General features: G+C 40.0%; 1 protein-coding gene across 1 annotated transcript; it reads right to left on the bottom strand.

The window, feature by feature from the left end:
* Window positions 1-455: 455 nt before the first annotated feature.
* Window positions 456-8,386, bottom strand: LOC127209810 (beta-defensin 50-like). The gene is made up of 2 exons (XM_051169453.1): window positions 8,359-8,386; window positions 456-619 (listed from the first exon to the last, which is right to left on the bottom strand). Exons 1-2 carry the CDS (start codon window positions 8,384-8,386, stop codon window positions 456-458), a joined length of 192 nt encoding a protein of 63 aa, XP_051025410.1.
* Window positions 8,387-18,290: the final 9,904 nt, after the last annotated feature.

Genomic DNA, 18,290 nt, shown 5'->3' on the forward strand with positions numbered 1-18,290 from the left:
TAGACACTCCACAAAGCAGACTGCTCTCTATATTATGTGCAGGAACCATCAGGTGAAAGAGTTGATAGAACAAAACCCAACTTCATTGAAGAGAATGGATTATGGAGATAGTTTGTTCCTTGGACTCAAAGTACAGTTTTCCTAAGTCTCCATCCAGTCAGACCCACTCCCAAGTCATTGCCACCCCCAATATTGTCCCATGTTGCTTTATAGAAAATCTGAATTGGGAATGACTCTATTTAATGCCCAAGCACCTTTCTTCTGGTCTGCGAAGGGTGAGTACACTGGCTCTTGTTTAGTTCCAAGACTCATATTCCAACCCCCACATTTATACTAACTTATTTCAAATAGGGACACGGGACTCACTTCGTTCTTGGGCGGGGGGAAGGCATTTTTCAAGGGAGTCTTGCTTTAATGAGATAATAGTAAAACGTTCTTCCTGTGGCTTCAGTGCTCTACATATTATCCATTCTCACAGGCACCGTGCAGCATCTGGATCTCTTATTATTACACAAGCCTTCCAAGTTGCCATAGAAATGACAGTTCTCACCGAAAACGATTCCTAATTTCGGTATACATTTGAACCTGACATGGGTTGTACCAGGATGGCTGCCGGCACCTGAAAGGAGAGAGCACATGTATTAATACATGATCTCTGTAGCGGCAGAGGATTTAGTGCTTTTGTTGAAGGTGAGAGGTACTGATCAGCCAAGAGCATGGAAGAATTTCCCTTTCCAAGATCATCAATCTAGGAGGCAATTAAGAAAAGACCGGTGAGTAGCTCACTGGTCAGGCACTGGTCAGCAGAGCTCTGAACACGGTTTTCTTTTACTGAGAGTCCTTGAGTTGGTACAGGGAGTCAAGTGATGCCACCCTGATCACATTTAAACTCACCTTTTTCCTTCAGTTTGAAAATGCTGCAGTAGAAGCTGTGGCTATGAGAACTGCTTGACCAATCTCTTGACTGTTTGGTCCTTACCACTTGAGTACCAGCTCCCCAACACCTCTAATCCTATTTCTACTAGAACTTGCCATCCTTTGCTGTCAAGATGAAATGAAATTTACTCTACGATCATATCATAGTTGTAATTTATTCCATACAGTCAGAATTTATCGTGGCTTCTCCTCAGTGCCACGAAGTCTCACAATGCATAGGTACTCTAATAGTTTTCTATGTTCTTAGTGAGTGACCACCAAGACCATGTTTTGTGACTAATTTAAATGGGAGATGTCCCTCCATGGACTCCTGCATTTGAACAGTTGGTGTCTGTGGTTGCTCTGTTTGAGGAGTTTTACACCTACTTGCTGGAGGAAGTATGTCACTGGTGGCTGGATTTGAGATGTTAAGGTTTCACTATACTCCTAGTTTTTGATGATAATGGTGAGCAATATAACCTCTTAGCATCCTGCCGTATCCACCACATCTGTTGCTTACTGTGATGCCTCCCTGCCCGCACAGACTCTTATCCTTCCAGAACCATAAGCTCAAATAAACTCTTCTATAGTTGTCTTCATCATTAGGAAAGTAAATTATATACCAGTCTTATAGCTTACGCGCCCAAAAAGTCTTGTGTTGAAACCCAGTGCCTCAGCATGTAGCAGTAACTGTCCTGGGGTTTTGAAACAGTTCATTGTAGTTAATAAGGCCATCCTGGGAAGAAGTATAGGATAGGCTGGTGCCCTTTATGAGAATATGGAGACACAGCTGCAAAGGAAAAAAGCTGAATGTGGATACAAGAAGAGGCGTCATCAACAAACCAAGGAGAGGGACTACATGAGGAGCTAACCTTGTAGTGCCAGTCCTCAAACTTTCAACTTTATAGCACTGTAGAAAATGAATACATACTGTTGAAGACCCTTAGTCTGTGACATTTTGTGATGGGAACATGAGTAGATGAAAACAACAGGCCATCTCCACCCTAGGAGACACTACATCATAACTTTGTGTGACTGTGTTTTGAAAGATGCTTTCATATGGATTGAAATTGCTCACCTAGTAACTTCTATACAGATTCTCATTTTTAAGCTTTTCCCAGTGAGTCTAGTCTAAGAAAGTAACATGATTATTTTTAAAAATAATTTCACTCTAAAATATTTCTTTATTTTATGTCCTTATTTCTAGGATCCTCTTTCCTATGTATAGTCAGTCGTGTTGTAAAATTCATAATTTGAGTTCTAGGAACAAATTAAGAGCACCTCAGTTGTGTCCCATCATCCAAGAGTAAAACATGTTTCTCACTGACCTTCTCATCACTCTTGTTATATTCTTCCCAGTATTGGAGCCATTAGCTGAGTATAGCTATTTGGGTTTAGACTGATTGAAATTTCACCAGCAGTGTATTCAAAGTCCTAAAGACTGTGATGGCCAGTCTGGACTAATATGCCCACAGAACTATCTGCCATAATTGAAGGAAAAAGAAAAAATTCCCATATAACCAGCCTAAAAATTTTATATACAGCAAACCAAACCTAAGGAAAATACAGAAAGCAGTATTTTAGGCTGAAGAGGGGAGTGGACATAACAGAAAGACTGGAGAAATATGAAGCCATAATGATTAAAGCACAAAGTATCATGGAGAATACAAATATTACCATACAAATCAACAACATAATAATCACACATTTAAATAATAATTTTAAGTATCAATGGCCTCAATTCTCCAATCAAAAGACACAGATTGACTGTCTATTAATGAACAAAACCCATCTACTTATTGTCTATAAGAAACACACCTTAGCTTTAAAGATAGTCACTATTTCAGAGCAAAAAGATGAACAGAAGTTCTACCATCATATGAAACTAAGAAACAAGCAAGGACTACTATCCTATCATCTAATGAAACAGACTTCAAAGTAAAACTACTTAGAAGAGATAAGGAGGGACCCTTCATTCTAGTTAAGGGAACAGTTAACCAGGAAGGCAATACTATTCTGAACATATTTGCACTAAACTCTGGGGTGTCCAATTTCTTTAAAAATGTACCTCTGTTTGTGGACAAATGGATTGAACTAGAACTGATCATAATGAGTGAGTTAACCCAGAAGCAGAAAGAGTCAAATGGTATATACTCACTTATATCTGGACACTAGCCCAAGGGGCATGTCCCATGAAAGTATTCACTCACCAGGAAAGTGGGACAGATGGGAAGACTTCCTATTGGGACTCTAGGTGAGAAAAGCATGAGAGAATGGGTACATAGAAGGATCCAGAGGGTCCTAGAAACCTACAAGAAGAACATTATGACGGGTAGATCTGGGCCCAGGGGTCCTGCTCAAACTATGGCACCAGCCAAGGACAATATGTGCAGTAAACTTCAAACCCCTATGCAGATCCACTCAATGGACAGGACATTCTCCACAGTTGAGTGGAGAGAGACACAAACTCTGGTGCCCCATATTTGACCACGTCCCCTGGATGGGGAGGCCTGGTGGCACTCAGAGGAAGGATAGCAGGCTACCAAGAAAAAACTTGATACCCTATGAGCATATACAGGGGGAGGAAGTCCCCCTCAGTCACAGTCATAGAGGAGGGGAGTAAGGGGAAAATGGGAGGGAGGGAGGAATGGGAGGATACAAGGGATGGGATAACAATGTAAATGTAATATGAATAAATTAATAAAATATATTTTAAAATATTCCACCTAAATGACAAAGAATGCATATTCTATTCAATGTACATGGAAGTGTTTCTAAAATAGTACATATCCTGTGGCACAAAAGAAATTTTTACAAATTGAAATAGCTCCTTGTGTGTTTTCTGATTACAGTGCTATAAAATTTAAACTGACCACATAAAAACCTCTAGTAAATACACAAACTCACAGAGATTAAACAACTCATTTACTGAAGAAAGTGTCAAAAGAAGCAATCAGGGAAGAATTAAGAAAATTTTTAGAACTAACTGAAAATGAAAATGAAAATACAACACAACAAAATCTCTAGAGCACATTGAAAGAAGTCATAAGAGGAAAATTTATAGACCTAACTGCCTACATTAAAAAGAAGGAAGAGCACAAATAAATAACTGCCTGATGTAACTCAAAAAAAATTTAAAAACAAGAACAAACTAAATCCAAGCTCAGTCAATGGCAAGAAATAATAAATATCAGAGCAGAAACCAGTGAAATAGAAACAAAATTATATAAAGAATCAAGTAATCTAAGAACTAGTCTTTGAAAAGATGAACAAGATTGGCAGACCCTTGGCCCAACTAAACAAAAGAAAGAAAGAGAGGACCAAATTAATGGAATCAGAAATAAACAGGGAAGCAGTACAACAGACCCCAACGAAGGTGAGACTCTTACAAGGGAATATTTTAAAATACTGTACTCCCTGAAGCTGAAAACCCTAAAGGAAATGGGTGAATTTCTAGACTCAGGCAAAGTACCAAAAGCTAAACTAAGAAGATGTCAGTAACATAAACAGACCCATAACAGATGAGGATCTTAAAATAGTAATATATCCAGATATCCAGATAAAAAAGATATCCAGATTTAAAACAAACAAACAAAACTTCAGATCCAGATGGATTCACAGCAGAGTTCTACCAGACTTTTAAAGATGTACGGCTAATCCTTCTTAAACTTTTAAAATAAAACAGAAGGAACTCTCCTTAACCTTCTTAGAAGCCAATATCACTGTAATACTCAAACCAGGTAAAGACACAACAACAAAATAAAACTACCAGACAGCATCCCTAATAAACACAGAATAAAAACTTTCAATGGACTACTCACAAATAGAATATATAAAAAAGATTAACCACTATGGCCAAGTCAGCTCTATTCCTGAGATGCAGGCATGATTCAATAAGTACAAGCCAACAAACCTAAATAAACCACATAAGTGGACAAAAGTTTTAAAAAAAATCCTACAATCATCTCACTAGAAGCAGAAAAGTCTTTTCAAAAAAAAAAAAATCCAACATGCCTTCATGATAAAAAGTCCCAGAGAACATAGGACTAGAGAAAACATGCTTCAACATCATAAAAGTTATATATAATAAGTCCACACAAAAAATAAAATTAAGATTAAAAACACAGACAACATCATCCTAAATGAAGAAAGGGTAGAAGAAATTCAACTGAAGTCAAGAATGAAACAAGGATTCTTCCTTTCACTGTTCCCCACTCCTTTTCGATTTTGTTCTTGAAGTTCTAGCTAGAGCAACAAGGCAGGAGAATAATACGAAAGGGATGCAGATAAGGAAAGGAGAAGCCAAACTATTTCTATTTGCAGATGACATGATATTGTACATAGGAGATGCCAACAATTCTACTACAAAGAGTCTAGAAATGATAAACAGTTCAGCCATGTGTCAGGACACACAATCAGCTCTCACAAATCAATAGCTTTTCTACACACCACCAGCAAACATACAGAACAAGATCATGGACACACTACTGCTCTCAATAGTCCCAACGAGAATAAAATACCCACAATAAACTAAAAATCAATGAAAAGATGAATTGGTTCTTTTAAAAAATGAGCAGTATTGACAAGCACCAGATTTATTTATTTATTTATTTAATGTGTAGACAAGTTGGTTGAATCTATGGATTGCAAATCTGTGGGTGTGCAAACCCATAACAAGGAGACCTGCCTTACTCTATTCCAGAAGTCTAATATCTTGTTTCACTTTCTTCTGTTGGTTTTCTCTTTCTGGAATTAATACCAGGGTAATTCAATGTCCATTGGTTTCTTTTTTTTTTTTTTTTTTTTTTTTAATGGTGACTCTTACTATGTTTAATTCCAGACAGTAATGTTGTACAGCATTACAGAGACACCCAGGTATTCTAAAACCAGACAGAGAGGTTCTTCCATCTGAACACTTGAGACAATATGCTCGAGTGTGGAATAGCTTGTTAGGACACATATACTGTGTTTCTTATGATTGCTCTGAATCTCGTATTTCTGATTTAATGCTCATTAAAATTTTTAGCCATATGTTAGTTCTTAAGATCTAAATTTTTGTTTTCCTCTTGTATGGATTTTAAGTCCATTGGTTTCTTTTCTTTTAAGATTTATGTATTAATTGTTATATATACAGGGCTCTACCTGCATGTACACCTGCAGGCCAGAAGAGGGCATCCGATCATTTTATAGATGGTTGTGAGCCACCATGTGGTTGCTGGGAATAGAACTCATGGCCTCTGGAAGAAGAGTCAGTGTTTTTACTCTCTGAGCCATCTCTCCAGCCCCTTAAATGTGTAGCCCAGGATGGCCTCAGACTCGTGATCCTCCTGCCTTTGCCTCCTTTAGCAAATCCTACCGTTATGTGCCACCACAGACAGCTAATGTCCATTGTCTCAGAGTTAGAGATAGTAGGCCAGAGAAATTCTAGGCAGGAGATGTTATAAACCCTGACTGTGGCATGACTCATGCTGGAGGCTTGGTGCTTGTTCATATCATAGCACATTAAAGAGATCTAATCAGTAAGAGAGATTTTGGTGATAGAACCATTTAGCCTTCAGGCTTTGCCTATCCCATGGTTCCATAAGCTATAATGGCATACTCCATCTGGCTGCAGGCTAAAAGATGAGAGTTGAAATGTGTATTTTCTTGTCTGAGGGGAACGTATTTCACTTCTGCTCTTTTTGCACTGGCAGAAAAGAAAGAGTTGGATTCCAGGGCTCATAGACTCAATTGAGGTCACCTGGAGAAAATGCTTTATGATGTGAAATTTCAATTTGTTGCTGATGTGACACGATCTTGTTCTTGTTTATATGTCTTTCTAATTTGACAAAAAGGCACCATGTAAATACTTCCTTAGTGAAGATTTACCATAGTAATCACTTCTAGTCCATCTGTACTGAAAATATCCATATTTTTGACCTTTTATAAGTGTGGTTCCATGCCACGTATAACACAAATGTTCAACTTTGGGGAGTTTTGTATGTAATGTGCACAGTCAGTATATAGAAGTGAATCTACATCTTACAGTGCTTTGGGCTATTTATCCTTGGTTACAGAACCTTAAAAATTGGTTCTTCCCTTTCCATATTATTAGTATTACAGGTTTTGGATACTAAATATTTTCTTCTTGGTCAGACTTGTATTAAAATCACATTGTATCCCCTCCATGCTCAAATGTATATGCTGAAGCCTTGACTCTGCCCAGTGGGACTACATAGAGATATGGGGTCCTTGAAGAGGTAATTAAGCTTAAATAAAGTCATGGATGGCCTGCTGTGGTTTGAATATTCATTTATTCCCCCCACATTTCAGATTCATACTTTCCAAAAATATGAGAAATAAATTTATGGTTTTTTTTTAAAGAAAATATCAATTTCGTGCAATTTTGGGTTCAATTTGCCTCCATGGATTCTGGTTTCAGCAACTGTTTTATTCAGTAATTTAAATTTATTTCTTCAGAAACTTCTGAAAGTCTTTCCTAAAGGAAAGTTTAGCTCTAGTACTTTCACAGAAGGACTCATTTCATTTAACATCTTTCTGATTTAGTCCATGTACTGGAATTTTGTGATATGTCTATATAAATAGGCCTTTTCCTTCAAACACTTATTGAGCATTAGTTGGGCATATAGCATATAGAAATCATATGTTTATTTTGATGAAAATCTTTATTTTTGATGATTTATTCCATATTTTCTAATCTTTTTCTATAAGTTCTTCAAGGAGATGGTTTCTTGAATATACCTTGAATGTATTTTATCTTTCTGTTCTCATGGTGTCTACAGGTTGGCCTTCAGATGCTCAAATTCATCTTTCAGGTTTTAGTATAAAATGTTTATTTTTTTTCAGGGCTGGAGAGATGGCTCAGGGGCCAAGATTGCTTGTTGCTCTTCTAGAGGACCTGGGTTCAACTCGCAGCACCCATTGAGGTGTTCACAATCCTCTGTAACCCCAGTTTGATGGGATCCAATAACATCTTATGGCCTTTGTGGGCACTGCACATGCATGGTGAACTGACATATGTCTAGACAAAATACCCATGCATGTGTTTTAGAATAAAAAATTTAAAACTAGATAACCTCGAGAATACCTTAACTCCAGTCTCTTCTCTTTTCTGGAACATTATGGATGAAACATCACAAGGCCAGTTTGTCCTTTGATGTCCCTTTGCCACCCCCTTGATTGTCTTCCATTTTCTTGTTATTCTTGGTGATGTCTTAGCATTTAAAGGGGAAGATCAGCCTTTGATCCAGAGGGTCAGCATGTCCTTCTTAACGTATTCTACCAGAACATCTCTCTCCCTGCTGAACTTTTTATTGACAGAGAAAGTCATTTGGAAAATCTTCATAGGGAGAGCATGCTCATAAGATCTTGTCATTTAAAAGCAGGGCATTGGAGCTTAGCACTAGGTGAGAGTGAGAAGACAGCACGTTCCCTGACACTTACAGTATTTGTAGCCTTTCCTGGGCCACATGTCCGTCTATTTACTTACAAATTGTTCTAGATGTTCCTTGGAAAGTGTTTTTAAGACGAGGTGAATACCTGCTTCAGTAGTTTCTATGCTTTGATGACTCAGGCTTGAGAAGAACAAGGAACAGAAAAGGCCTCTGAAAGGCAGTTTAAAAAAAAAAAGAAAAGAAAACTTGATGCTCCTCCACATTATCTCATCTTCTCAGGCCCCAGAGACAGGAAGAATGGCACAATGGTGGGCCACACAGGACTAGATATGTGTATCCAGGAGCCAGCATCTTTGCTTTGCATTTGCAGAGCCCAGTGCCTTCTGTGACAATTAAACCAGAGAAAGGACCGTGGTCTTGGACTTTATGTCCTAGGGATGAAAGACTTTCAGTGTCTCCAAGAACTGGTTAATTTCCCATCTAACCCTTTCTTTGTTTGACTTTTACAATGTCAAAACACTATACTATTAATATAGTCACTAAATAAATTTAACATGGTGTTTAAATGGGTAGATTTTCTTTGCTATTTCTTTCCGTATGTGCTTGGGAAGCGCTAGATCTGTAGGAAAACGTAGTAGAAGAAAAACTTACCCGTTGGCCCAGAACAGGAATCATGCCAGGAGTGTGCTCCTGCTCTGAAAATGACATTCTGCCCTCAGTCTCTTACCTGTCAGGCCTTCCACTAGTGCTCTGGCTCACCAAGACTCTAAAGCACTGTGGGACAAATCCTTGACAAAAAAAGAGTCTTTATGGGAAAACACTGTTGCACCTGAGGGTGTATCTTCCCAGGCCAGACCTTACTGTGAACCCCAGGGTGCACAGCTTGGTAAACACTGTTGCTGACTTTTCTTCTCTGGTGTATGTAGCATCTTCCCACAGTGTGGAATGTAACCAGTTAGGGCTCAAGCTTCTAGTTGGTACCAGCTTGATTTCTCCTTGTTCTATGACTCCAGTGTGTGATGTCATATTTCATCCCACAGCAGGATCTTACCATCAAATTCTAAGGAGTAAGCAAGAGCGATATCAAGAGCTAGTCATATATGGGGGCCTATAGGGCTCCAATGCCCAACAACTTGAAAAGAGGCAACCCATACTTGGTAATGTATTTTCTATTTGGTAGCCTACAATTCCTACGAGAGGCATTGTCACTTGTAATAGGATGGGGTAACCACGTTTAAACTCATTTTCTCTATGTATTTGCATACATATTGGGAAGCTTCTATGGTAGTAGGTTTCAACACCCCTGGCCCCCACTGCGCATATCTTGCCTTCCCATCCCCACCGCGTTTAATACTTCCTGCTCCATTACCTCCCTTCAATCACCTGCATTTTTCTTCCCTCTCTTGAAAACCCCCTTATGGCTCTTTATTAAGGATATTCCTTTGTGTATATCTGTGTGTGTGTGTGTGTGTGTGTGTGTGTGTGTGTGTGTGTGATGTGTGTGAGTATGTGTACATCTTTGGGGGTAATTGAGGTGTTTTGCTTGTATTGCCCAACACCTTTTGGAAGAACTTCTGTGTAATAAATAGTTTCATAGCTTTTGCTTATTGACATATTCCTGACAACAATACACAAAGGTCTCTGTTTTCTCACATTTCTTATTCTTTCTTGAACTGAGTCAAGAGACTTATTTGGTCTAAAGAAGTGTGCTTTGAAGAGCATTTTCCTTTATTAAAGCAGTGGGTCCGGGCTGTTCAATTGGCCTTTGGGTTCTGCCCTTCCTCTCATCTCATTTGCACCAAATGGTCAACCTATGATGACGGATGCCAGCCTCTACCTTCAGCACATCCTGAAATACCAGGTCTCCATGTGTGATAGAATTAATATGGTCACTTACCTGAAGAATAACTCTGCCCCCTCAGTCACCTGCAGAGAGAACAGACAATGCTCAGGGTCCTCACAACTGTGGCAACTTTATCATATTCAGTGAACACGACCTTCAGTCCTGGAAGGTATATGATAGACTTTTTTCTTTTAACAAAGGGGGAGGTCCCCCTCAGTCACAGTCATAGGGAAGGGGAGTAAAGGGGAAATGGGAGGGAGGGAGGAATGGGAGGATAGAAGGGATGGGATAACCATTGAGATGTAATATGAACACATTAATAAAATGTATTATAAAAAACAAATTTGAACGTATTGATTTGGGAGGCTGCTGAGGAAGACAGAGAAGGGTAGATGTCAGTCTCCAGGGATGGATAGCATGCCCCTGCCCAGACGTCTATTGATAAGATTCTGCCAGCTGGGCAAGGAAATCAAGTTATTCACCCCAAAAGTTTGCTCCCTCATATCACCACCCCATACTTCAGATATTCTGTATTCAAAATGCTGCGGTGGGCACTGAACCATAAATACCCTGAGATGCCCTTACACCCTGCCCCTGCCTCTTTCAAACTAACCCTTTTTATTTTCCGGCTATGTACCCCCCCCCCCACCATTTTGACAGAAAGCTCTGATCTGATTGGATCAGGAGGACTCCAACCTCAAATATACGTTGACCCATTAGAAATTGGGATGAACTGGGAGGTGTCTTTGTCAAATAATTATGTCTATTCACATTTGGGTCTTTGATTTGGGCCTATTGGTCTGCATGTCTATTTTTGTGTCAGTAGTATCTTGTTTTGATTATTGTGGCTCTGTAATATGTCTTCAGATCTGAAGTGCAAATCCCTCCAGAACTGTTCTTTTTGTTCAGTATTGTCTTAGCTATTTGGGCTCCTTTGTAGTTCCATATGAACCACAAACAAACAAGCCCCCCAAAAAAGCCTTTACAATAGTTTTTCCTATTTCTGTAAAGAATGAGATAAGAATTTTGACTGGGATTACATCAAGTCTTTAAGTAACTTTTGGTATCCCAATGCAATATCATGGGGTATATTTCCATTTTCTGGTATCCCTCTTTGTCTCTTCAGACACTTAATGCTTTCATTGTAGTGGTCCTTTACCTCTTTTAATTTTTTTTTCTTTTAGCTAGGCATAGTGGTGCATGCCTGTAATACCAGCACTAGGGGAAGCAGAGGCAGGTATATCTCTGTGAGTTCAAGGCTAACCTGGTCTACAAAGCAAGTCCAGAACAGCCATAGCTACACAGAGAAATCCTGACTTGAAAAACCACAAAAAAAAAAGAACCAAAATATTTTTTTCTTTTATTGAAAATAGATTTTTCCTCACAATATTCTGATTATGGTTTCCTCCTTCTACTTCTCCCAGTTTCTCCCTGCTCTTCTAACATCTGCATCCACTCTCTATCTCTCTGAAAACAAACAGGCTTCTAAGGGATAATATATATATATATATATTGTGTGTGTGTGTGTGTGTCTTTACCTAGTTTGGATATTATAGTGATACTGGCTTCATAGGAAGAGTTTAGGAGGTCTCCTTCTGTTTCTATTCCCCCACCCATTTTTAGTAGTTTAAGATAAGTTGCCTAGGGATACTCATTGAATGTCTCATAAGATGACTATGAATCTGTTTTGCCCTAGACTTTTTTAGGTTGGAAGCAATTTTGTTGACTAGTTTCATCTCAGCTCAACAGAAGCTAGAGTCATTTTGGAAGAGAGAGCATCAGTTGAAAGAAACGTCCCCACCATATTGTCCTGTGAGCAAACCCGAAGTGCATTTTCTTGATTGATGGTTGATGTGGAAGGCCCAGTTCACTCTGGGTGCTGCCAGCCCTGGGCTGGTAGTCCTGGGTGCCTTTTTGAAAGCAGGAAGAGCAAAGCATGGGCAACTGGCAAGTAAACAGCATTCCTTCATGGCTTCTGTCTCAGTCTCTGCCCAGCTTGAGCTCCTGCCTTGAGTTCTCTGAATGCTGGTCTATAAGCTGTAAGGTGAAACAAACCTTTCCCTCACCAAGGTACTCTTGGTCAAGATGCTTTTCACAGTGACAGACACCTTAGCTAGGGCACTATCTTAATCTCCTCACTACTTCTGGACCTGTCCACGTTGTTTATCTATTCTTGGTTTAATTTTGGTGGTTTGGCTAAATCTAGAAATTCATTCACTCCTCACTTAAGAAAGTACAGGCTTTTACTAAGCACTTTGACTAAGGATAGCTGTTTTCAGATATTGGATGTAGGATTGCTCTAGTTTGTCTATAAAACATGTCCTTGCCTCACCTTCTCTCTGAATATTCCTTGGGGGAGGGGATGGACTTTGGTAGGTTTTTCATGCCTCAGTGGATGACCTTACATAAATGTTATTGTAGACAGCACTAAAGGGACTTAAAGCATTATAATAAAACAACATGAATTGGGAGGGAGACAGGAAACATGTTGGGGGTGCAGGATCTGTGGCAGGGAATGAATAGGGGACAGTTATGTCCAAGACGTATGGTATACAGCGAGCCATCATGGAAAACTGTGTCCTTGATTCCTCCTGTATGTAGGCTTATGCATCAGGGGCGTCATGGTTTGGCTTAGAGACACTTGCGTCCTTTGACTAGATGAGATACTATCTACTTTGATGACTGTTATAATCTGAACAGGAGAACATGGTTAGAAGTCCCATAGTTGTGGACAGTCTCCTGCTGTCTTATGACTGCCTGCTCTCTTGGTGAGTGTCTTTCCCTTGCTAATATGGTCTGTTGAACATGCCTCAAGGTACTGAAAGACCACCCTCCCATCTAGTGACCTCACTGATGATAGTTATTGCCTCTCTATAGACAGGACAGTCCAGGCCAAGCAAACTCCTCTCCACACAGTATATGTCCTCAATGTCCAGAACAAGGATGGGCACTGAACAATGCCAGTATTTGTCTGTGCCTAGCCCTGTTTTCCAGTGGACACCTTATAGACTCTGAAGGGTACTGATTCAGATCAGCCAACAATGGAATGCACTTTTGTTTTTCCCACAGGCCTAGAACTACCTTCCCTCCACTTTCCATAACACATCCACCCCAGCCCTGGGGAAGTTTCTCTAGTAGTTACTGACATTTACCATGGGCTGTCAATGGTGAACAAAAGCAGAACATCGGTATCAGAAAGTAGACAATCTTCATGGTCATGGCAGGCTAAGCCTAGAGTGTGAGGAGGACAAGAAAGCCCTTAGGATAAGTAGACAAGCTTCCAGACAGTGCTTACAGGAGTTTCTGAGATTGTTCGATCCCATTTATAAACTGAAAGGAGATGTTGCAATGGAGCAAAGGTCCAATAACGAATTTACTATTGTTTTCCTTGAATAGTTTCTGAGAATCGTGTGCTTCAGATAAAAAACTTGTTTTATCCTGATTAGGTGTACCTGGTGGAAATAGGTACACCTTGTGAGGCCGGTTGTATTTTCCTCGTTAGGAGGTTCTGAGGAATTCCTGATAAGGCAGTCTATGCCAGTATCCTTTCTGTTGCAATAGTTTGTACTGCCCATGAGAGAAAGCATGTGTCTTGCTGTGTCCTGGCTGGCATTGATCCCCTGTATAGAGTGACCCAAAATTTATCCACTCCTGTTATAAAGGTGACTGAATTGAGATAATGGGCAATACTCTAGTGAAAACTATTTTCTCATTTCTATGTGTAGAACTTTTATGTCCAGGATCAAATAGAAGTTTGGTTTTTCCAACTGGCCATGTATTTCTGAGATTGTCCAGTTGTTTTCTTAGAGGTCAGACCCTAGCATGTTTCCTGAGAGGCTGAAGGGTCAAGTAAGAGGAGTTGTAGCCTAAGTTTGGTGTTTATTAGTGCTTCGTGTGCTTTATGATCATTAAAATTATGAACATGTTATTAAAATTATTTTATCATTGATCTTCAGTGTAATTCTGTGAGTAGCAGTTTCAGTATCTCAATGAGAGATCCAGGTATAAGCAGCAGTAACTGCTCTTATGCATTAAGCGAGGGATCTGATGACTAAGAAGACATTGATGAACTCACAGAATTAAATATGGGGCCTGGAGGCTAGAGAATAGGACCTGAAGCTTAGAGACCAGGAAGAGCATCCAGCCTATGTTACAGAAATGGTTTGATCCGGACCCCAGGTTCTAGCCAGTAGCATCCACTGTTACCAGCAGCAGAACATCATTATGAACCAAGTGAGCTCACGCTACTACCTTTACTGCACTAGAGATACAATGGAAGAAGGGAAGAGAAAAACAGGGAAGCAGAGACAGAGAGGTCTTATTGACATAGGTACAGAGAATCACACCAAGACAGAATGTGATGCTATAAACGGCTAAAGAGCTATTATGGAACAGAAAGAGTCACATTATAAAATTGGGCGGAAAGAGAGTAATGTCCCTACTAGACACCACAAGCTAATAAATAAAAATTCCAATGCTAGTGCCAGTGCCAGAGCCAGAAATGGTTTACAGTTTTTTTTTTTTGTAATTGGCCAGTGAGGTGCCAAAAACTCACCCCCAAATGACAGACTATTGCCATTGCTCTTGTTTATCTACCAGAAATTGAAGGTGAGTCCCTACAGCTGCAGACACCACATACTTGGATCATTAAAAAAAAAAAAAAATGGAGAAATTAAGTTAGTACTGACAAAGCTAGCTTTCATAGTGCTAGAAAATGCTATGCATGCCACTGAAGGAAAAAAAAGTAATCATCAGTTATACCCATCCGTGAACGCTGGGAGTCACATTAATGAATGACTAGCAAGACATGCCCACTGGTGCAACAGTGGCATGAACATCACGTGAATAACAATTGTTTTCTGACTGGATCGAAGGCTTCACTCCACAAGATGAAACACATGCCTGGCACTATTATGGAGTCGAAAACCTATGTTTTAGACAGATCATAGCCCCTAGAGGGGAACCTACTATTATTACTCTGCTAACTAAACATATCATTAAGTCAACTTCTAATGACTTCTTGCTATACCCACAGATTAACACATCTCTTGGGCCTCACCAGAGAAGCTCCTATCTTCAGTTGATAGTGAGTATCATACAGGCTTACAACTGGCCAAGGTACAGAGAGTAAGAGACTGAGACTTTTTAGCCATATGTGCGACCCCTATATCACACCTCCTCCCAAGGGCTCAGGTACCATTACAGAGTGGGAGTTGGAAATATCGGATGACTATAGCAGCAGGGCAGATGTGCATATGAAAACACAGTCATAATAACAGTATACACAGGACTTGTACAAGCTCAAACCAGGTCAAGTGTCATGATGAGGAATGGATGTGGGCATAAAATCCCATTTTTATCTAAAGATCTTTTGGCATTTGATAGCTGCTAGGATAGAGAAAGTCAGTTTTCTCTAAGCGTATAGCCTTTGGCAAGTTGACCAATGCTCCTGTAGAAGGCCACACACCCAATACTACATGGGCAACACAAACTAGACTCCGTAGATTTTTTTTCAAAGATTGATATAAAGTTGGGTGGCAGAGAATGGATCTGGGAGAAGCTGGAGGAGGGATGGACATAATGAAAACGTAAAATTCTCAAACTAATAAAAATGATTGGATGGATGAGAGACACAGAGAAACAGAGGTCAGAAATAATGAAAGAAAGAAATATAGATTTAGTATCTCACTCTGTGGTCCACAGTGGTGTGGAAATCCCTGTGCAGAGCAGATTGTTCCCTAACTTGCAGAAATTCTCCCAACTTGGGAATCTAAGTGCTGTAAGACACCATGCCTATCTGTTGCACCGATAATCCTTAAATGGTTGATGTCTTCTTTAAATTCTCTGATCTTTTCCCACATTATTTTCTTACGGCCTTATGCAGCATCTCAGCAGCTCCTAATATTTAATGTGACTTTTTTTTTTTTTTTCATCAAATGGTGGTTTTCATCAGTGTCTCATTATTCATGGCTGTGTATTTGCATTTAAAAACAAAGCCCTACATGGTGTTCTTAAGCAGGATGTTTTTCCAAACCATTATACTGAATGACATTGCTTTGATAAGATTTTATCTGACAGGCAATATCAATAGAGTATTTTTAGGTGAACGAGCCATGCTGATAAAAAAGAAAAAAGGTCAAGATATCATGTGTTGTGCCTGTAGGGCTATCTCCCGAATGTTGTTAAATATTTTCTGGCCTAGGGTATCGTACCCAGTAAGCAACAGCAACAGAGGTGGGGAACAGACTACACATGACCAGGAAGAAAGAGTATTCAGGCTACTGGAGGGCCACCTACCTGGTGGAGGCTGTTGAACTGTGGAATGAATAGAATCTGAAGCACAAGAGAAAATCCAGGAAAACAAGGCTGCCACATGGTGGAAGAGTCTGTAAAAGTCAAAGCATTTCAGACCTCACCCAGGATGGGGTACCCAACTTTGAAAGGTCCTACAAACTGAGACAGAGTCACAGAATAGGCCAGTACTAACCCAGAGCGGAGCATGCAGGCATAGATAACCACAACGCAGGGTGGAAGCTATGGAATTAGGAACAGGGCATATTCTGACTTAAGGTATTGTGACCAGGTGCAAAGAGACCCATAAATGTGGCAGAGGAAGCAATCCAGAACAGGTCTAAGGAAGGCCACCAAGGTGCATAGGGATATACAACAAATAGCAAGGATCATATTAGAGCTGACCTCTAATAGGGCAGGGAGCTACACCACACAGCAGTGACAGAAGCAGGGACTGGCCAAGGTCGCACTGGCTCCTGGAATGTAGTTGTTATTCCACACAGTAGCTGAGTTTCAGGATGACTAGAGATAGAGCCCAGACCTCTGAATACCATTCTGACATAGGAAAGCAACATTCCTTGGCCCTACTACAACTTAGTACCATGATTAAAATTGTACACAATACAATGGGGAAAAGGAGGAAGACTTGAACAAAAAGAGAAAGAAAGTAATAAAGAAATTATGAACTCAGAAGCTATAGCTACTAATGAGAATGACTTAGAACATCCAAACATTAAAAAAAAAAAATCATCGTGAATATGTTTTTATTTATTTATTTATTTTTAATTTTTTTATTAATTTATTCTTGTTACATCTCAATGGTTATCCCATCTCTTGTATCCTCCCATTCTTCCTCCCCCCCCCCATTTTCCCATTATTCCCCTCCCCTATGACTGTTCCTGAGGGGGATTACCTCCCCCTGTATATGCTCATAGGGTATCAAGTCTCTTCTTGGCAACCTGCTGTCCTTCCTCTGAGTGCCACCAGGTCTCCCCCTCCAGGGGACATGGTCAAATGTGAGGCACCAGAGTATGTGAGAAAGTCATATCTCACTCTCCACTCGACTGTGGAGAGTGTTCTGACCATTGGCTAGATCTGGGTAGGGCCTTAAAGTTTACCACCTGTATTGTCCTTGGCTGGTGCCTTAGTTTGAGCGGGACCCCTGGGCCCAAATCTGCCTATCATAATGTTCTACTTGTAGGTTTCTAGGACTCTCTGGAACCTTCTACTTTGCTATCTCCCATGCTTCTCTCATCTAGAGTCCCAATAGGATGTCCTCCCCTCTGTCCCAGTTTCCTGGTAAGTGAAGGCTTTTGTGGGACATGCCCCTTGGGCTAGTATGCACATATAAGTGAGTATATACCATTTGATTCTTTCTGCTTCTGGGTTAACTCACTCATTAGGATCATTTCTAGCTCAATCCATTTATTCACAAATTTTGGGAATTCCTTGTTTTTAATAGCTGAGTAGTATTCCATAGTGTATATGTACCACAGTTTCTTTATCCATTCTTCTACTGATGGACACTTAGGCTGTTTCCATGTTCTGGCTATTATGAATAAGGCTGCTATGAACATGGTTGAGCAAATTTTCTTGTTGTGTGCTGGAGCATCTTCTGGGTGTATTCCAAGGTGTGGAATAGCTGGGTCTTGAGGAAGCCCTATTCCCATTTTTCTGAGATAGCACCAGATAGATTTCCAAAGTGGCTGTACTAGTTTGCATTCCCACCAGCAATGAAGGAGTATTCCTCTCTCCCCACATCCTCGCCATCATGTGATGTCTCTTGAATTTTTGATCTTAGCCATTCTAATGGGTGTAAGATGGAATCTCAGAGTTGTTTTAATAAC

This window comes from Acomys russatus, chromosome 27 (assembly GCF_903995435.1).
Source record: "Acomys russatus chromosome 27, mAcoRus1.1, whole genome shotgun sequence".
Taxonomy (NCBI): Eukaryota; Metazoa; Chordata; class Mammalia; order Rodentia; family Muridae; genus Acomys; species Acomys russatus.